The sequence below is a fragment of the Ixodes scapularis genome, unplaced genomic scaffold (assembly GCF_016920785.2).
Source record: "Ixodes scapularis isolate PalLabHiFi unplaced genomic scaffold, ASM1692078v2 PGA_scaffold4__175_contigs__length_147842914, whole genome shotgun sequence".
Lineage (NCBI taxonomy): Eukaryota > Metazoa > Arthropoda > Arachnida > Ixodida > Ixodidae > Ixodes > Ixodes scapularis.
The window spans coordinates 90,191,711-90,213,918 of record NW_024609879.1 but is presented as its reverse complement, the minus strand read 5'-3'; the positions used below and the strand labels follow the sequence as shown (position 1 = coordinate 90,213,918).

The window sequence follows — 22,208 nt, the reverse complement described above, 5'->3', positions numbered from 1 at the left end:
GCCGAAGAAACTCTTAGAAAGCTCTAACAAAAGAAAACACCTTAATTAATAAGCATGATTTCTATATACTTAACTCAGGAGATCCAGGTAAAGGCACAACGTGGGTACACTACACGATCAGAAAAATTGGTGAGGACACCAAGTCGATTTGGACAATAAGGAGAAGGGGAGATGTCGTGTACCCGCGTTTAAAGACGACGAAGCAGGTCGAACACGGGGACTTGGAGCTCGTGCGGGGATTCGGGCTGGCTCAAGACGCATAACTTCATTTCATTTTCATTCTATGCAGTACATAGCTCAGTAAACCCAGCTACCACAAAACAATGGTGATAAAGGAAAGCAACATGAAGGCCAGAAAGGACGAGGACGAGGAAAAACATAGTTCTATGGCAGCTTGTACATTTGTTTACGTTCTTCAATGACGTCGATCCTTTCAGCGGCGGCCTGACTGAAGACGGAAGGGAAAAGTAGAGAAAGAAAGAGGTAAATGGAAAGGGTCTTTGTCGGTGAAGTGACGCCCGTGGAGAAGTGGCTTTAGACCACGTTAGAAAGTTGTTGCAGTTGGTGACGAAGATACGAGATTCTAGTGTAATAGAAGCTGAGAGAGTGGGAGCTAATGTTACACAAGGTGTGATGCATGGCGAAGGCCTCGATTATCTTCCGGTCATACCATACTGTGTGTGTGCGCCATTGAACTCGGGGTCGCAACTTGTGTGGGCGTTGACATGCTGAGCTATTGGGTAGACGTTTTGAACGGATGAGTTGGATGCAGCTTGTTTCACCTCATTGGCGTGCTCTCTCAGGCGATCATTGAGATACCGGCCGGCTGAACAATATACTGTGCTCCGCAGCGAAGCGGAATGGAGTAGGTATCGCGCTGTTCACACGGGGCCATATTTGGTGACATTTTGTTGTGCAAACCTGTGGTGGGGTCAGATTGTCGATATTTTTTCGGAGCGAGGATAGTCTCTGGAGGCCTGTAAAAAAAAACCTCAGTGTTTTGTCGGAGAACAGCGATTTAATTTAGTGCTTTGTGCTATGAAATTCTGGGATAGAGGTGTATCGAGGGGCAAGATGGGCGCTCTTGGGCTTGTTGGTCTCGCAGACAGCCCGCCTTGAGAAGACAGGCGAGATGTCCCTCGCAACTTTCGAACACGTAGTGGGGATAGAAGTTGTAGCGCGCCGAGGTTATTAGGTTTTTAACGATTCCACTTTTGACGTTTTTTGAATGGTAACTGCTGAAAGGAAGTACCGGCTTGCGTGATTTCTGCTGAAAAGACCAATATATGGTGGACATCACACGTTTAGTTTCGGTTTCTCCTCCGGCGTCTAGCAACTAGAGCCTGCGGCGGTATGCCACCGGAGGGCGCGGGCGTCTGCGTAAACAGTTTCATGTTTCACTTTCGAAACTGGAGGGACGCGCCGCACCGGGGCCAACACGCGCATGTATTGCGTTACCTTGTGTAGTCACTATAAGAAACAGTTTTATGTATCGGACATCTCCACTACAAGAGTTTAGCCGAGTTTCTAGAAACTGCAGTCCCTCCTGTGTGGGATCATCCCTCTTGAATTTGAGACCATGCGAGTTCTCAAAGAAGGTGTGCGTGAAGACTGAGGAATCTAAAGCAGCTTTATGTACGACGAGATGTTCCTCGACACATCTGTAGACGGAGGTGCCTGGCGCTAGATTTGTGAGGGCCTTATCTAGCTGCCTGTGGAAAAAGAACAAGCGAATTTCACTCAATATGGGGCCAAGCACGAACCTATGGAGACTCCGGCTTTCTGTGCATAGACCTGTCCCCTCATGCGCAACGACAACCGAGCGCAGGTGCAGGTCGACTGGTTCAAGAGATGCTGTAACTGAAATTGCTGTTGAGTTCTGAAACTTCACGGCACCGTGGAGATGTGGAGCTTCGGCAACGAAACTGAGTAGGGGGTTGGGGGAGGGGGGACATCAAGGTTGTAATGCATGTCTTCCACGTCACTTGAAAAGACGGCGATGATATCACGAGCTGTATGGATATCACCTAAGGCCTTCAGGATTTCAGTGGAGTTTTGAATGCAGAAGGGATGGGCAACATTTAGGACAGAGAGGTATCGTGGCTGCGCACATGCACAGCTACTTAAAAGCGTCATATGTGAAGGACAAAATCAGTGCCAGCCTATGAATTTTTCTGAACAAGTAGTCCTTTCATTTTGGTCACAACTCAGCAGATAGCACAAGCGGCCATAAACAAAGAAGCGAAAAATTCCGAAATAACTTCCTATTATCTTTTCGCTGATTTTCGACAAAATGAAGCAACCTATACAGAAATCGAAAGCTGGTAATTTGTGTATGCAACAATCTACCTCGTTTACACTAACATTATATTTCAACTGGTGAAACATATAGTAAAATAACCTCTTTTTGTCTTAGATAAATTTGTTTTTGCAGATTCAAACCATTTCACAGAACATCAAATTGCGAATTTTGAAAGAAGAGCAATATGCGAACAACTATATAATGAAATTTGTTTGACAGAAGTTTGGATACCTTGTGTTAACACCTATCGGAGGTCCACTTGTACCACAAAAAACGCCTATTTTTGCCGGTTACTTTTGTTTTCATGTGAGCCTTAAAACAAACGTTAGGCACAAATCCTTATGCAATTCAGTACTCATTTTGAAAGTAGACCCATCAATGACTGTTACAAGTTTCAGACGCACGAATCGAGCCGATGTCGTGAAATTGATCGTGTATCTACTTTCATGAAGCCTGTATAGCATGAAATATACCTCTTAAACAAACATAAAATTGAAAAAAGGGCCATCATATGCAAAGCAAACGCTCTTAATCTACAGATTAAAAACAATTAGAGACAAATCGGTCCAAACTACCAAACCATGTATAAACAAAAGCGCCACTTTTAACATGTTCACGTGGAGTTCATTTTTGATTTACTCATGCTTACATTTGATATTAAGATAAATATAATTTACTGTTCTACTCACTGGTATATATTAAATATATTCCAATTCATCAGGTAGAGATAGAGACCAAGCGTTATAATACCGTATAGTCATTTTTAATGACCGCCGTGGGTCCTCATCCTTAAAATACCCCTGAAATAAAAATATATTTTTTCAAACAGTCCGATAGGGACGCGCAGGTTAAAAAAAATTAATCTTACGCGAAAACAAACGTCTTAGAGCAATATTCGCGGCGCGAGACGCGATTTAGTCAGTCACGCTGAGGAGGAGAGAGCGTATGACCATCTCGTTGAGGTGGAAAGTGTACATGACCATTGCGTGACGTCATGGACTGTCCGCGCAGAATTTAAACTAAATTTCTCGGCGCCAATATTGCTCTAAATTGTTTTTTTTGCATAAAATTTATTTTTTGACAAACCTTTCTCAACCAGACTGTCTTATATATATATATATTTTTTTTAAGGGGCTCTTTAAGAAACGCGGATGTGGCTTATTGTTTTCACGCCTCTTGCTTCGTGATTCGTTCTTCGGCGTGCTTAATGGCCAACCCGCCATTCAGTGGGTTGCGGAGCAATAATATATTGTGTTCGTTACACGCCATGCCGTGGTTTTATAAGTGTGAGTGTCTACGGAACATGCTCGGTAAGGCATGGCTTGACACCGATCCCCGTTTCAGCGTCTTGACTTTGTTCCTTCTCTAACTCCTATCTCGCGCGTTAACACGCAGCAATCACTGCAACAGCGGTGAGATAAAAAGTGTATTCATCGTGGAAACAGCAAAGTTCAAGCACCATTTAGACAGATACTAACGTATTTATAACGCCAGTTAGACTTTTTATCCGACATTGAATAATAACTACAGTCCACCTGAACCACTTCCATAAAAGCCACACAGCAGCACACCAGAGCAGAATAAAGGGGCCTCAGTTCTCCGCACTTGTCAGGGGGTCACATGAAGCCATATTCTGTTGGGTTCATGCTAACTTTATTTTTTCAGTGTTGCAGCAAACAAATAGAACAAGTACAAATCAATCTTAAAAAAATATTTTTTTTTTCTCCCAGCCAACACTAAATGTTTGTCAATTGATCTCCGAATTACGCTAAAAATGCCGTCTCAAACGGCACGTTCTAATTGTGTTATCTGATTCACAACCGTTTATAAAGATAAACTGCCTTTTTATATTGCCTTTATTTCTTTTAGAGAGGACGACTTTGAATGCCTGAGAATTGAAAAGCATGAAGAAAATCTAGATACAAAAAGGCTGCCTGGCAGTTTTACAACTCCAAACGAAACTTGTGAGAAGAAATTTAGAGCTCGCAATCGTGCTGGTGGATTTCACGAAGATAAGGTAACAACAGCGCAATATGAATGTTATACGTATAGGTTTTACGACGACAGGTGAATGAATATCCATAAAGCCAAATTTAGATAATGCTTTTTACTTGGACGCCCCAAACCGGAATGATCAGGAAACGATATATTTATAGAATACCTCATAATTATCTCAAATTATGTTCGTACATCTAGACATCGCCATATCCAAAATAAAATGGCGCATAAGAATTGTTGTAAGTTCGTAAACTAAAAAAATTAATTATATGTACGTACTCACTACGTAATTAAGAGACTAACATTTTAAGAAAACTCAACTTATCCAAGGAGCATAAAAATATAACTTGGTAAATCTTGTCATTCTGCAAAAACATCCTTTAATTTTTTTTTTCAAACAGCCGTTATTTAGTGGTTTAAAATTATTGCTAGAGACCGACAAGTGGGCTTGACGTCACAGAGCTGCTGCGGCGCTGCGATCGCACCGGAGCCGGGTGGTGTGGGCCAAAGTGCGCATGTTTCACATGGACGTCACAGCATTTCAACGTCCCGCAAAACTGTGTTAGCCGTTAATAGCAGCGAAAGGTACAGCAAAAGTATCGGATTTATATTTCACAAGTTAGCGGTGGACTGTGAAAGGCGCAGAAAGTGGATAATATCTGTGGGTCGAAAAGAATGGTCGCCTCGCGCAGACGACCGTTTGTGCTGCAAGCACATTCTTAAAAGCTAGAGTGGCTTCCATTTCAATCTCTGTCCCGAGGCTTGCTCATGTACAGAGAAACCGTCGCCTTATCGAGACCACCCAGATTTTATTCCCACGGTCTTCGCGCACAAAGCACCGGCCAAGCGCTTGTGTGTGGCTCGCTACGCCCGTGCTACCAAGCGGAATGAGATCGGCGGTAGAACGGACAAAGCGTCACCGCTTGTCGTGCCTTCTGATTATGAGGTTCAGAAAATATCATACCTTGACTTGAGGGATGCTGTGTGTATTTAATCGGTTATTAAATACACTTCCGCAGACCCACAGTCTCCGGATCTTGCCAGCTGCGCGGAAACAGGCTCGAAGTAATCGTAGGCCTCGAGAGACTTGTAATGCTTCCACCGTGTCGGTCGTGAACTTGCTTGGCGCAAAAACTAAATAAACAACGACGTGAGCCATCGACGTCGATGGCAGCAACTTCACGTCGGAAGTCCAGCGGGCCTGTTCACGGCGTACGGATCGTCGAAGGCAACGCCGTACACGTACAGTTTGTCTCGATACAATAAGCGTACATAACGTACGACATATGTTTGCAGAAAATACGACGCACAAATAAACCTATACTCGTCACTACAACGCCAACAACGAGCGCATGCCAGGCAACGCAATAGCAAAACACGGAGAGCCTGGCCGCTTCTGCCCACATAGCTTCTGCCTATGCGCGGGCTTCCGGCAGTGTTTGTAAACAGAGCCGTGCCTGTCGGTTTATACTCCATAAAATAAATTACAGTTTATATACTACAAATATATAGTTACTTAGGTAAAATAAAGCCAAACCTGTGACTTTAGAACTTTTAACTTTTTAAAAATGTAAGAAATAAGTCACTTGTTAGTTCATCTTAAGTCATTATCTCTGTCTTCTGTACTTGAATAATTTCGGTTTGTTAAATGTATTTATATACTAAATGTTGATTTTACACTCGCTGAAAATTCCCAACTGTAAGCATAGTCATTTCTCGTTAATACGTACCCAGTTAATACAAATACCCCGCTATATGGACACCACTTTCGAGGACAAGCTGGAAAGAAACAAGCATTTTTGTCTCATTATTATGTACAACTCACATTATGAGCGATCTTCTGTGGGAACAGTGGTATCCATACTAAGGAGACATCACTGTGTGTCACTGATGCGTTTAGTTGACCTATGCATACAAAACAAAATAAAATTTAATTGTGCTTCAGCATTATACATTGTGTGTGGAAGCCACATACCAATATATTTGTGCAGCGTTTAGTGCGTACAAAGTTAGCTGTATAAAATTATGTGCAGAAATCGCGCATATCATCAATGCGTACTTTGTATAGCAGAACCGTTCTGCTGCGTTCTTTACATTTTGCTTCTCGCGCTTGTCCAGGCGACAACAGAACTTTCTTACACGCGCCGCGCTCCCCGCAATGCAAGCAAACAAAAGTCATAGAGACGATTGAATTCATAGTAGTCTGGATTCCTGTCTATGGTTAAATAAAAACGTGATAATCGACATATAATAAAATGTTGTCACACATTTAGTGATTAATGCTTTTTCTGCTTAAGGGATAGAGTAACATAAGTAATCTTTCTTAGTTCCGAGAAACTATGACAAGCTCCCTTCCTGACGCGAGTTTTCACTTAATGCTTCAATTTCGTTATAGAAGTCACTGACGGGATATGAAGAAACTACCATGTCTTAAAAAGCGTAATTTAGAGATAGCACATTGGAAGAATAAAAGAAATAAAATACGCGACAGTCAATTTGGTTGAATTAAAAATTTAACAGTGGGATTTTCTCACTCCCCTACAGAACAGCACGCGAGGGTAAGAGCACGTGGCAAAAAATTACAAGTCATCCCACGCTGTAACGGTGGATGACCAGCGAAGCTGTTTAACACACGACACAAACGGTGGTGTTTGCCGCGCGCCGCCGATGAAATTCTCGTTGCCAATCCCGCCGTTGCTCTTCGTCGGAGCGTTGCTCTTCAGAAGCCGGAACTTTACGCGGCCTCCCCATTACGACGAGAGAAGCGAAAATGAAAATGAAGAACGGCAACATGTCATTTTGCTTTTTTTATATGTTCGCTCGGACGACTACTGCCTCCCGGATGAGCTGGAGGAAACTAGACACGCGCGACGGGACCGCCACCCCGGGAGAGCTGATGGAAATAGACACGCAAGCGCGTGGAACGACCGCAAAGAGAGGGCGCTGCGAATTCTGTTGACGTAGAGTTTCTGAACTTTATGTTTACGTACACCAAAAATCCACGGAATCCTCGCCGTGAACAGCTTCGCTATAAAATACTTTTATTTGCTCACGCCACCATCACACTTTGGGACCTTCAGGCACCTTTATTATACACACATGTAGATACATTACGCAGACCAGTAGCATCAGTTGAACATATACATTGGCCGCATGCATATACACGGCACATCAAACATCAATGGGTCATTCCGCGTCAAACGTCCCAGACGTTGCGCTCGCCCGCCTTCGATTCACAAAAATAATTCATGGCCTTTTGCCGCAATGTCCGTAGCCATGCCCTAAAATATTTTTGTCGAAAATATTTTTTTGATGAATTGAAAGCGGCTTTAACTTTTAAAAACAGCGTAAAACTAGGCATCAATCAATAATTGACGAAAAATACGATTTTTTATAAAACACTCAACAATATTCATTTTCTTAAATTTCTATGTCTTTCGACTTACAAGGTGGTTTGGCTTACGCACTTTTGTTTAATTTAAATATTTCTTGAACACAATTTTTTATCAAACGTTTTTGAAATTTTGTTGTTTTAGCAAAAAATATCTAATTGCTCCCTTGACTTTATAGAACGTTTTACCGGCTGCCTTGCAGGTATATAATCTATGAAAAAATATTTAAAACCGCTCAATTAAATATCTTGAAGTAAAAAGAAAATCCTGAAACTGCCAAAAAGTGCGTTATGACGCTTAACAGCCGTTTATTTCGCCCTGAGGTGGTCCAAGCAAAAATACAAAATATGGTGGGTTCGGAAGAACAATCGGTTGTATTTTGATTCTGAAAGTTTGATCAAATTGAATTTTTTTGTTTGTTTAACGCGAGAAAACAATTTTTGAAGTAGAACTCTCGCACCATAAACCAGCGTCGGTTCTTAACGCCTCTTCGCCGCACAGCACGCCATTTGCAACGATAGCTGACACGAGTAGACCAAAGAAAAAATGGAGTTTGCTGCCGCTTCCCCTTGTCCGTCTTTCCGGCTGCAAAGGAAGAAACGGCGGACATCGTGTTGATAATCGGAGGTGCCGCCAGTGCGTAACCGTAGCAAGCCCGTTGTGCCCTTCGTACCTGAGGGCGGCTCCTCACACTCCGAAACGCGATGCCTAATCGACGGGCGGCATCAGCTGATGTGATCTGCTAAAAATGAATACGCTATAATATCACCGCGAGATCTAGCCGTCACGAATACTGCGGTGAAAAGCGGAACTATTCAGCAACGCAGGAATTTGCCGTTTCAGCGCCGATTTAAACACAAACGAGGCGTGAGCCTCCAACGGCGGGCATTCGTTAACCCCATATCGCCTCGTCGTTTGAGACTGTCCGTTCACGAGGCTTTTGTGTTGCTGTTAACATCTGTCCTGACGTTGACAAGAGAGAGTGATTGGGATGTATACGTGAGAATCGGCTAACTTACTAGTGGATACTCTGACCCGGCGGCGCTAAGCATCTGCTGATATCAATACATTGGAAGACCACGTTAGGACACCGCCGCTCAAAACGATCAAAATAGGAAAAGCCATAAAGTAACAAGGGTAGAAAAGCCTCTTCCCACCAAGATGTACCCGACAACTCGAGGTCCCGCTGTCTACCTGCGTGCGCACAACGTGACACCGTGACCTCGACCATCGGAAATGGTCGAGCGCAACGTCAGGGACGTTTGACATGGAATGACTTCAATAGAACCCCACACGACACCGATTACTACTCTGAGCTCTGCGTTTCCACCTTTTATACTGGTCGTTTTGAACCCACAGATTTTATCGGTGACCACCAAAGCAATAAATAATATTCCCAGCATATTGATCTTCTTGCAGTAATGTCATACCTCTGAGAGTATTTTTAACGGCTCAGGGGATGAATCTCTTACTAAAAAGTAGGCGCTCATGCCGTAATTATTTGAAAGCCAATATATCAAGCCGCTCAACTGCGATTCCAAACCATGTGTTTGCTTCCTCGCATGGGACGTCGTAGCCAGTATTCATATTGTAGTAATTGTTTCCTTTGTGCTGTTCGTGTGCGGTTTCAATTGTCGTCTTGAATTAATCTCTGTAGAGGAGGTATTCACTACGTAAAACCGAAGCTTCACGGGCAGAGAAATCATCTTTCTGATCAACTTGAATGCAGTCAAAGCCGCAACTTGCGGCAGGTGCTAAGTGTACGGAGCTACGCCTTGGCGAGCTCGAAAACATCTAGCGCTCACCCCAGCGCGCCACTTGAAGGGCAGTTTCTCCAGGAATCGTAGTATATTTAAACAGCAAAATAAAAGATAGCTTTTTCTTGACGATTTTACCTACCATTATTTCTTAATGCTAAAGTTCCATACTCTAAATACGCACTTTCGTCATATTTTCATACCTTTCAGTCCTTTCCTCGGTGCGAAATCGTCTCGGGAAGGCGACAACAGGACATCGCAGACGACAGTTACATTGTCCAACCTACGATAGGAGCTATGATTCCGACCAGTGTTCCAACATGACTATCCCACGTCGATCGATTGCACCGTAATCCCTCAAGCGCTTTTAAACTCTTTGATGTAAAGCGGAATGTCAACCTGCGACTCCCCCCCCCCCCCCCCCCAAAAAAAAAAAAAAAAAATTAACCAATTTCTACAGAATTTCTAGACATAATTATGACTAGAAAGCATAGATTTCCTAGGGAGAACGTATCCACTTATTTAACCATTGTCAACAGATCACTGGCCGCTGCTTCCTACAGGTTTTGTGCAAACTTCAGTGTAGAGATGATGTGTCGACTCTGTACAGCAAACATACAGACATTCTAGCAACACTGCTGTCCCATTTCTAGCGCCAAAAAGAGAGTTTCTAACGAATTGCTGTAGACAAGTGATAAACATTTTTTTTTAATGTTTCTCAGGGCCGGATCTTGTGACGGTAAATTCCTGTGACTATGTAGTTCACTTCAAGCCTGTTGCAAGAGCGTTTCTTACCCTACTCGAAAAAAAAATATCTATATATATCTATATATATATATATATTGGAAATTCCAAATGCTGGCAAACTGGTCGATCCGTTTGAATCAAACGGGTACCAAACTTGTCGATCCGTTTGGATCAAATGTGATTATGGGATACGGGTACCCGCTTGAAACGGTACCCGTTCGAAACGATACCCGTTCGAAACGGTACCGCGTTTGATACCGATGCCCGTTTGATACAGGTGCCAGGTCGAACGGGTGGCCGTTCGACCTGGCACGTGACCACACGTTTGAGCGTGCCTTTTAAATTGGCAAATTATGTGCTAGCCCTTAATGGGTATCATCTGGGAGGTTGGTTACCTTAAACATATTTAAGACGTCCCGAAACTTATAAACCTATTTATAACATGGAGGAAACACGTAGAACAATTGTGCTCCCGTAGGTGCTTGCAAATGGACAGGAAAACTGACACAAAGGATTGTTTTCAATTCTCCTCGAAGTTTATTACTTCTTCTGTAGGCAAGTACAAACGTGCAAGCGATTTGTGAAATGTGAGAGGCAGTCTAAGCTTTCATACAACTGAGAAGATTGCAAAGCAAACAAAAATCGACGTTAATTCTAGACTATAAAGGTAGATTTTCGGGGAAATTATTCTCCCGGCTGCCGCGAGAAAAGACGCTGCACAATTATATAGATAATCTGGAAGAGTACGCGTAGAAGAACGGGCAATCGTTGCCAAGAAGTAGGTTGCAGTGCACTTACCATAATACTAGCAGACTTGAAAGATGTAATCCGTGATATTTGTCGACACGGTCAAAGCAGGACAATCACACATACACAAACGAGAGGGAATGGCTCTTTAGAAGTTTTAACACGATGCGGAGCACAAGCTGTCATTTGCCGAACCCAACCAAACCGCAAGAATTCCTGACTTTTCTGAAGAATCGCTTGTTGCCGATATGCGCGTAGGACTTTCCGAACACTGATAGCTTTGGTGCACATCCAATACGTTGTCGAGAGACATCCTAATAAGACCGCAGGGTTAGGCGACAGATCGAAGCAGGTAAGACGAGCGAATTTCGAACTGCACCTGACAACAAGCAGACAAAGAAAAAAGCAACGGCCAGGCGCGCTCGTCCGGATCTCGATGCTTGTCAGCGTTTAGCTGGCGCGCTGCTGCGGGTCACGTGACGGAGGTGACAAGAGAGGAAGGAGGGGGCGTGATGGAGGTGCAGGACACCGGGACAGCACCGAACCCTCTCCCCAGGTATTCCACTGAGACGTGTTTATGTAGCCTCGGAAAGCATGCGCGCGCGCGCGCATTTTAGCACGCTCGAACGCTGGAAATGGCGGCGGGGCGGCCAGAAACTCGGCTTGCTCCCGAGCGAAGAAAGTACTCAGCGCGAGCTCGCAGTTAGACTGCTGCAACGGCGGGCGTGCTCTCGCAATGCTCGACGTTCTTGCAGCCGGGTGTTCGCGCGTTACCTTTACTGCGTCTTGAATTGAAGTGAAACGGAGTCTAGAAGTACATTATTTCACGCGGTCACGTCTTCTGCGAGAGAGATTCGACCTGAATAAGTAATTTGAGGTAACAAAGATGGACAAAGCTTTAAAGTTCTGTCAAAAATATCGGCTCACCAACGTCGCGCGTTTACGTAAAAAAAAGTGTTAGTTTTAGTTGCAGTATAAGCGAACATCAGCGCGATTAAAATATAAATATAATTACTTGCATTACGCGGACGATCTGAAATCGAAGAACACGCGCTCCTAGCCTTCCGGAAACATTGGCTGCCACGGCTGAAACAGGCGTGCCCACGCCGCCGATCTGTGCCTTCAATATCAAACGGGCTCCAGAGAGCCGTTTTATTAAACCGGTACAGTTTGCCGATCACCGGTCACCCGTCTGTGCACCATGATCGCCGGTTTGAGCAAACGTGCGACAACTTTGCCCAAACGAGTCGCCCATTTGTCCAGACGAGCGACCCGTTTGCCAAAGAAGTGACTTGTTTGTCCAACAAGGTGACCGTTATGGCTCATACGGGGGACACCTTTGAACCACACGGGCGACCCCTTTGGCGAACTTGTGACCGGTATGGTTAAAGGGGCCCTGCAATCATATTTAGGCATCTAAATGTTTTGTGGTTTCCACGTCTCTTGGGGTTCGGGCAAGCCAGAGGGCACGGAGAGAGTAACTAAATATAAGTGCGTCCTATTTTAACCGGACGACGTAGAAAACTCCTCCACCGACGAAGGCGACCCGCGGTACCGAGAGCGCGCAAAATGTGACGTCTTTGGTCCTGGACTTACTACTGGTCAGAGCCGGTAAAAACTTCATTTTAGTCAAAATACAAAATATAAGTGGCGCGAACCATTTCAATTATTTATAAAAGTAGTTTTTGTTCAGTATTTTCGATCAGAAAAGAAACGAATGCAGTTCATAAAGTACGGAAACAAGAAATGACCCGTTGACATACCCGCCACAAAGCGGTGGAAAAGGCGGCGCATACTAGAAAGGAGTATAGATCAGGTGCCGACACGGAAAGGTCCCGGATGTACGCGGCGGCGCGGCGGTCGTATGGCCACGAGGATCCGACCGGCTCCGTGCGTTCCGAAGGCCTTCGGCGAGAAGCTTTGTCTTGCGGTTTGGCCGTTTTGCGGTATGGCAGCGCAAAGTGGCTCCCATTCTGTGCTGATTTTCACCCCGTGTTTACTGTCGTTTGTGGCCAATGAAATGTCATGCCGAATTAGTATTTAATCGAGCAGCAAATGCAATGATAGCCGCTCTGGCTGCCCGCTGCCCCCGCTGCATACAGCCTATCCAGAATATGCTTTAGAGGCGCCCTTTCGCGCCGTCGACACGGAGTGCGGCAGCCGTGAGCACTCGCTCAGCTCACTACCCCTCCTCTAGTTCACGGCCACTTAAGCAACCAAGGACGTCATGAGGGAGGTTATTTTTTGCTTGTTTTTGTAATTTGAATTTGCATATAACTTTTAAAATAAAAGGAATTTTGAGAAAAGAAAAGTTTCACTAAGTTACTACGTTCAGTGCGCTCAGGTTTGGTGCAAATTAAAAACCAGTTAAAACGTTCTTGCAGGGCCCTTTTAAGCTGTTACCGGTATGGACACGTTTATTTTTATATGGATGCCAAATGTTTTTTTTTTTTTTTTCAGTAGGGTACTACACACGAAAACTGCTTATAACTCATATCAACGATTTTGTCATGTTTTCAGTGTGTATGGTCTATCAAGTCAGGTCTGTAGAAAATCTAGGAATATGGCGACGCAAAGTCTAACGACCGTTGGCGACTGACGATAGGATTTCTGACGAGTGTGCTCTGTAGACGCCTGTTGACAGAAAATCTGTAGAAACCTTGTAGAAAAATGGTGATAAGATAGGAAGTGGACAGGTGTGTTAAAAATCGTTAAGATGTCTCCAGACTTGCTCACATTTTTTCTTTTTGTAAGGACCGTCGGACCGTGGTTGGAGGGCCCTCCAATCACGGTCTGACGGGATGCTTCAATGCCCGACAGTATACGTAATCTCATATTGTTGCACCACCGATACGCTAACACATGGCCACATCGGCGATAATTCCTGACTTCCGTTCACAACGCACAACACTATCATCGCGATGTTTCTGTATGTTGGCGACACGCCAAAATACAGAACCACGTTGATTGCCGGTTGGAACTCGGCATCGGAAAACAGAACCGAACTCAGCACAGGAGGCACCCAAGCCGGCAGTGAAACCCGCCTGTCTTGAACACAGTTTCAGTGGTTTTCATACGTCCTGAACGTCCAAACGTCGTTCCGCATTCCGGAGGCGGTCATCTTAGTCTAGTGTACGTAGCGCTGCTGTCACTGCTCCCGAACTTCGCTGTTTTTAACGGCTTCCTTTGCTCGTTTGATAAAATTAGTGGTAAAACCGTCAATGCAACCGAAATGTTCTGCCCGTTTGGACAGGAAGACTGAATTACAGGCGGCCTTCGCTGCCGCTGAGTCTCAATCAACTCAACAGCATTTGTTATACAACGTGCGCGACGTGCTCGAAAAAACGAAACCGAAAGAAGATGAGGCGGGAGGACGGAAACTATTTCCCGCCTGCCCGGAGGATGAGAAAAACCTCTCGTTCCTCCCATCATCTTGTGTCTGCATGGGGGCGCGTCAGTAAAAGGGAGGACGACGCGCCGTTGCTTCCTTGTCAGGTTCGGAGGCCTGAACCGCCACCGAACCTGCAAGACTCGCGCGGCGGTTCAAAAAAGCAGGTCGTCCTCATCGTGCATGTCGTGTTCATCACCGCCGCGCTGCCGGGGCTTTCCCAGCCCAAATGCCTACCATAACAATATCTGGAACTCGGCTCGTGTGTGCACTGCCGACCCTAGCCCGTGGCTATGATAAACAACGGGGACATATACAATCGGCTCCAGATCACGCGGCGGCTTGTTCTGGCTAGGAGTTAAAGATGGTGAAGGCTGCTTGCTCTTTATTTTTAGAGTGCAGCTCTTAGCGCCCGTTTCCGGCTTGAGCGGCGTCGCCGTCGCTGTCGCCGCTCAAGGGAGGGGTCACGTGACCTTGGGAGGGGTCGCGTGACCCCTCCCTAGGTCACCTCAAGGTCACGTGACACCCAAGGTGACCCCCAAGGTCACGCCAAGGTCACGTGACCCCTCCCAAGGTAACGTGACCCCCAAGGTCACCCCCACGTGACCCCCAAAGGTCACGTGGACTCCCCCAAGGTCACGTGACCCACCGAGGTCACGTGGCCCCCTCCCGGAGCCCGAGGTCACGTGACCCCCCCCCGAAGTCACGTGACCCCCTCCCCCCAAGGTCAGATGACCCCCCGGAGCATATTAAAGAATGAGGGGAGGAGGAGGAGAAGGAGAGGAGGGGTCTACCCTCCCCTCAGTACCCTTCCCTCCTCCTCCTCAAGAGCTGCGCTCCAATTCGGCGTTACAGGGAGTTGTAAACGGGTTTCACTTTTTTTCTGCCACGATACCACTGCGGGGAAAGAAAAACTAACGGGTGTTTCATAGGTTTTAAAGTTCAGAGGCCAGATTCACGAAGAGGTTCTTAGTTTACGACAACTTAGCTAAGAAGTTCGTAAGTTAAGAACATCGTAAGAAGAGGAGAAATCGGTATTCACGAACGCGTTCTTAAGTGAGAGGAGGAAAGCGACGTTGTCGTACGGAAAAACTAGAACTTACCGGTGTTGTTGCTATGGCGACGTCGTCTTCGGCAGCACGAACAACCAATTGGAGAGCTCGGCATTCGTTCGGAGCCGTTCGGAGCACGTGGATTTTTAATAACAAACACAGGCGGCCTTTCTGCCACCACTTGTCTGGGTTTCGTGTCCGTGCAGTGATATGTCGACGCGCTGCGTAACCGCCCCCATTGACTGCTACAAACTCGATCGCTACGAAGTCAATACAACTGTCATCGTTGGTAAAAGACGGCCTGCAGTAGTTTGCAAAGCGACGTAGATGGAAACAAATTGCCGCGGCGTTTTCCGCGGCCTCGGAGATGCAGGAGCGAGCCGACGTTAAAAAAGATAAGTTTGAACTACGAGGGTGTCAGCAAGAGCCACGTAATACCTGTTCACCCTCGGAGCGGACGCGCGCGTTCGATCGAAGTGCTGGATTCGCGCTGTTGGACCGCGAATTGATTTCGGGACCGATCCTTTACAATGAACCTTTTCCGAGAAGCGCTCTGCGCATGCGCGAGCGCCCGATGCCAAGCGGCGGAAGTCGGCACGAAAAAATTGAGGAAATTCGGAAGAAGGCTGTGTATCAGCAAGTCGAACACGTAATTGCAGCATATATATAATTGTGTTATGCAAAAAAAGATAGTGGACGGTAAAGAAAACACGACGTTTGGGTGGACGCCACGGATACCCCTATTTAAAGTCGCGTTGGGCAGGCGTCGCAGCTCAGAGCGCTCAGAGAGCGAAGAAAGTGGTAGCGTAGCTCCCATTATAGATTGGTAGCGCAGGTAGGTCCTTCCTCGATTTTTAGTTCGTGCAGCCATCGCCTGATGGCGTCGGTATGTGGAAAAGGTCCATTGCAACTCGATGCTGACGTGACACCCGGCAAAAAAAAGGTTGGACCGGCATTGCGACCCACGAACTGTTATAGCGATCGACAGTGAGGTGGAATCGTGTAAGAATAAAAATGGAATACTAATAACAAAGTGTACATACCATGTTGCGAAGGTAATCCAAATGGCGTTTATTTGAGCTCGATATCACACAAAACAGAGATAGAATCGATGAGAGCCCCTTTTCGACGACAGCGTTCGTCACCGCTGCCTCGGAAAACAAGGAGATGACAAGAGGAAGAGATTGACTTCTTAATCTAAAATTGAGGTCAGCGATCACACTATAACCGCTCATTCACACCAGAAGTGGATCCGCGTTCGCAAAGCGGTTGCGAACGCGGTTGTATAATGATCCAGTGCAATTTCACGCGCACTCGATGACATCAAGTGCGCGTGCAATTGTACTGGATCTTTATACAACCGCGTTCGCAACCGCTTTGCGAACGCGGATCCGCTTCCATTGTGAATGAGCGGTAATACGGGAAGGGTTCACAAGGGTCGCGCGGGCATATTCCATTCAGTACGCCAGCCAGTCGTGAAAAGACGGTCTTGGCCAGGGGACTGTCAGAGCATCGCTGCGCCGAGTCGGAGTGCCTACTTGGCATCTCGCTCGGGGTCCGTGGAATCGTGACCGTTGAAGCTTTTCTCGGGTGTTTGTGGTTCCAGCGTTCTTGTTCGTTCGTCGTGGTCTGTTTCAAGTACTCTTTACTTTTTTCTTGCTGCTCGAAGTCGGGACGCGTGAGAAGCGCATGTAGAAAAATAAACGTCCGTCGGTTGTCGCGACCAACTGAGCGACGTTGTCGGCCATGCTGATTTGATCGTAAGAAGTGCGTAAGACAGCTTCGGAGCTGTTGTAGGATTTCGTCGTAACCTGCGCAAAACTTACGAAAATTTCGCTTCGTGAATACGAATTTGTTCCTAAGTTTTGTCTTACGCACATTTTTTGCGTAAGATCGTTTCGTGAATCTGGCCTCAGGTATTCATTCTAAGAGGCACTGGCGCAAAGTGCAAAACTCGCTGCACCGCTCCTTTAACAAGCCGCTGACAACCTCTGCATGAACTTTATTTTTTCTTTTTCTTTTTTGTCGTTGCAAACGACCGAATTTGATTCTTGACCCTAAATATATTAGGCAAAAAAACTTTTGCAAAGAAAAATATATTTTCAAAACACCTGACCCGAAGCTTCCGCCACAATTCTTGACGTAAATGGCGAAATTTCGCACTCCTGGCCTTCTTGGATGACTTTAGCCAGGAAGTGCCGTTTAACCATCGTCTGCTACCTTCTCATCGATCACGGCAATCACCGGCACTCGCGTCTGCAAACCGGCCAGTCAGATCCTACTTCGCTGTACGCTTGCCACCGGACCTTTCTCGGCGTACAAAGGACACGTCATTTTTTAGTCAGATTTTCCTTTTTGACAATGTTTTCATTTGTGGGTCACAAACTCTTTTTAAAAAGGTAAAGCGGAAAACAACGCGTTGTAAACTGATGAGCGACGCGAAAGATAACAAAAGTTTCTTGGTCTCTCCGACATAAAAAATATTAACTCGTCGGAGCCTTCGCTGACTTTCCCTCCGCCCTCTTCCTTCTTATTGTCCTTAGGACAGATGCCGAGCGCCACCATTTTTAAAATAGAATGAACAAAAGCCGGGTGACGACCAATGTCTCGTCACCAGCACTGCCGGGCTTCAAGTTTTTATATTGACTTTGAATTTTTCGTAAAAGCACTTGTCATTATTTTTTTGCAATAGACATGCAACTCGCAACGTCTGCAAATTTGGAAAAAATGCTTCGCTAACTACATCATCAAAATAAGAAACGAGGATGCGCAATCTCTCCCCCCTCCCCCCTCAGTTTGGCGGGAGGGGACGCGGATCGTTAACGAGCTGTTTTGCACGCTAAATGTTTTTTTTTTTTTTTTTTTTTTTTGTTGCCTGTGCAATATTTCCGCCCGCAGAGCCGAGAAGGCAACGCTTGGTCACGGTCTTCAGGGTCGCTAAACTCGTGAAACTCAAAGTTGGCGCCGAAGTTCACGGAGCGCACCGATTGGCCTATCGCGATGATGACTTCGCGCTTTTTTCGCCGACGTCCAATCGGCGCGCTCCGCGAACTTTCGGCTCAAACTTTGTGTTTCACGAGTTTAGGGCCCCTGCAAGATTCCCGGTCATTCTCGCAGCAGACGTGACTTTCCCTCTGCTTTGTTATTCTCGAAAGTGCCAGTTCATCCTCGCCCCGAGTGCGCGACGCTCGAACCTTCTTTGCCGAACTTTCGAGATAGTGACGCACGGTACGTAAGCAGCTGCCCGCGACCTTGTCGAGTCAGTCTCAGTCTCGCTCGCGCTCTCTGTTTTGCCGCCGAATAGCCGCCTGCTTTTCTGCTGCCTCGACGCTCTTTCGTTGCTTATTTTTGGTTGGCACAAGTTCGCCCATTAAACCTTTATTTTCAGTTCATTGTTCGCCTTCTCGTCGCCTTCATTCGTGACATTTCTGGTGGAGGCATGCGGGGTACAAAACCCGTGCAGCGTACCCCTACAAAGAACTCGGTCAACAAGCCCCATTTCCCGACGACCTTCCGTTGAAGACTCAGAGCATCGTGCCAGCCGCCGTCCTCAAGGGCAAGCTCCTGAACTGCGACCCCTGCCGCGGAAATCAAAGAAGACCGCGACGATGACCGCTCCACCCGCCGTTGTCCTGCCCGTCGCCCCCCGATCGCCGACAACTTTCCATGGCGAAATCTATGAAGACGTCGAGGACTGGATCCTTCACTATGAGCGCGTCCCCCGCCACAACGGATGGAACGCCGAGCAACGCCTCCAGAACCTCTACTTCTCGCTCGAAGGCACCGCGAGGCACTAGTTCGAAAACCACGAGGCTTCGCTTACATCGTGGGATATCTGCGCCGCCGAGTTGAGGCGAACATTCTCGAACCAACACCGGCGACAGAATGCGGAGGACCTGCTCCAGACGCGGACACAAGCCCCCGACGAAAGCGTGACAAGCTACGTTGAAGACGTGCTACGACTCTGTACACGCGCCGACCCTCAAGCCACCGAGGAGAAGTTGCGCTTCCTCATGAGGGGCGTCAAGAGTGAAATCTTCGGTGGCCTTGTCCGCAGCCCCCCGACGACGGTAGATGACTTCGTGGCCGAGGCAACCAACATTGAGCGAGCGCGGTTGGCCAGAGCTGTGCACTATCAACGACTCACCGGTGTGTCAACGGTTCCGGCTATCTCGCCACCTCGCTCCGATGTCAATGGTGTCGGCATCGAACACCTGCGGCAGATCATCCGCGACGTCGTCCGGGATAAGCTCAGGAAGCTACTGCCGGCTCACAACCGCCCCGCTTCGCTCTCGATTGCCGAGGTGGTTCGAGGGGAAGTACAGCGAGCTTGCCAGCCGGACACTCCCATCATCGTTCCAGCTCCCGAAGAACCGGCGCTGAGCTACGCCGCAATGGCCCAACGACCGCCACCTCCTGCCCGTCGACCACCTGCGCCGCACCAACGAGACGCACCAGCACCACCGTACCCCCGACGTCTCGACGACCGACCTCAGTGCGTCCGGCGAGAACAACCGACGCCCGCTCTGTTACCATTGCGGGGAAGCCGACCACGTCTACCGCCGTTGCCCCTTCCGCCAGCTGGGCCTACGAGGGTTTGCGCCCAACGACCCTCGACCACGTCTTGGAGAGCGACCTCGGGACATCGAGGACTACCGCCGCCGCTCTTCATCTCCTGAGTCGTCTCGCCGCCGAGGATTCCGTTCACCATCTCCCCGACGAACGCCATCGCCCTTCCGCCGGTCCCGCCGAGAAAGCCCGTCTCCCCTGCCTCGACGGAAAAACTGAGTGCGGCAATACCGGGAGGTGGTATTGCCGGTAACGAACGACGCCAATATCCTCCGCAAACATCGGAGGGCTCCCACACTAGCGACGAAACGGATAGGAACGACGGTTCTGTGACGGTGTCGAATAACCTCGGCGTTACCATCGACGGCCACGACGCGAAGGCACTCGTCGACACCGGAGCAGACTATTCGGTTTTAAGTGGGAAGCTCTCTTGCCACCTTCGAAAGGTGATGATGCCGAGGGAAGGACCGAAAATACGAACCGCCGGTGGACATCTCATCACACCAGTGGGAAGGTGTACTGCGCGCGTGGACATCCACGGAGAGACCTGCCCGGTGAAATTCGTCGTCCTCAAAGACTGTTCGAGAGACGTCATCCTTGGAATGAATTTCCTCTGTGAGTACGGTGCGGTTATCGACCTTGGAGCAAACAGGTTCACGCTGCGAAAGCCCGTGCTACCTCCGGAGGGATCCAAAACGTCGCCAGCCGCCGTCCGAATCATTGCGGACAACGTGAACCTGCCGCCACGGTCGAGTGTTCCTGTGCCCGTCGTTACCGGCGCAGTTGCCAGCGGGAACCTTCTGGAAGGCAACGTCAAACTGCTTCTCGGAAGAGGAATAGGCGTCGCAAGGGGTGTAGCAGAGCTGCAGGATGGACGTTGTGTGGTCCTCGTGACGAGCTTTCGACCGGAGGCGCAGCATCTCACGAAAAGTGCTAATATAGGACACGTCGAGGAACTCCGGGCCGACGCCGAAATCGCCGCGATCTCCGACGAGCCCTCGCCATGTCAGCCGTCCAGTACAGTGCCGCCACAGCTCGACGTTAACCTCAAGCTCAGCGCCACGGAACGACGACAGCTCGGAGACCTCCTCGCCGAATTCGACGACTGCTTTGCGACGACGTCGAGGGTGCGCCAGACAGCAGTTCCGAAATACCGCATCATCGCCAACGAGGACGCGCTCCCTGTGCATCGGCCGCCGTACCGGGTCTCCCCAAAGGAACGAGAGGCCATTCACGAACAAGTACAGGAGATGCTCAACGACGACATCATTCAGCCTTCGAGCAGCCGGTGGGCCTCTCCAGTCGTGCTTGTAAAGAAGAAAGACGGAACGCTTCGATTCTGCGTTGACTACCGGCGGCTCAACGCGGTCACCGAGAAAGACGTGTATCCGCTCCCCCGCATCGACGACACGCTGGACCGGTTGCGCCACTCCCGATACTTTTCGTCGAAGGACCTTAAAAGTGGCTACTGGCAGATCGAAGTCGACGAATGAGACCGAGAAAAGACTGCCTTCGTCACGCCCGACGGACTGTTTGAGATCAAGGTGATGCCCTTCGGACTGTGCACGGCGGCGGCAACGTTCCAACGTGTCATGGACACCGTCCTGGCAGGCCTCAAGTGGCAGAGCTGTCTCGTTTACCTCGACGACGTCGTGGTATTCTCGGCCAACTTCGACGAGCATTTGCGACACCTTCGTGCCGTTCTTGAGGCAATCAGGACCGCAGGACTCACCCTCAAGCTGACGAAGTGCCGGTTTGCCTACGGCGAACTGAAGTTCCTGGGCCACGTTGTGAGCAACGAAGGTGCAAGTCCTGACCCTGAGAAAACTCGCGCCGTAGCGGCCTTTCCACCGCCCACCGACAAAAAGGCCGTCCGAAGATTCCTTGGACTTTGCGCATACTACCGGCGATTCGTTCAGGATTTCGCCAAGCTTTCTGCGCCGCTAACGCGCTTTACGAAAGACACCGTGAACTTCGAATGGGGTGGAGAACAACAACAGGCATTGGACGAACTAAAGCGACGGCTCCAGTCACCACCGATTCTCGGCCACTTCGACCAATCAGCCGAAAGGGAGGTCCACACGGACGCCAGTAATACAGGACTCGGAGCGGTACTGGTCCAACGACAAGACGGTGCGGAGCGCGTGATAGCATACACTAGCCGGACGCTGTCGAACGCGGAACGCAGTTACTCGACGACCGAATATGAATGTCTGGCCGTCGTCTGGGCCCCATCACGAAATTCCGCCCATACTT

At 48.0% G+C, this 22,208-nt stretch overlaps 1 protein-coding gene across 1 annotated transcript in view; it reads left to right on the top strand.

Moving 5' to 3' along the window:
• Positions 1-22,208, top strand: part of LOC121837810 — a 151,618-nt gene that overhangs the window by 126,370 nt on the left and 3,040 nt on the right. The window contains exon 11 of the mRNA XM_042293628.1: positions 4,172-4,319. Within this exon, the coding sequence (XP_042149562.1) occupies positions 4,172-4,319 (148 nt within the window). The remainder of the gene's footprint in view (positions 1-4,171; positions 4,320-22,208) is intronic.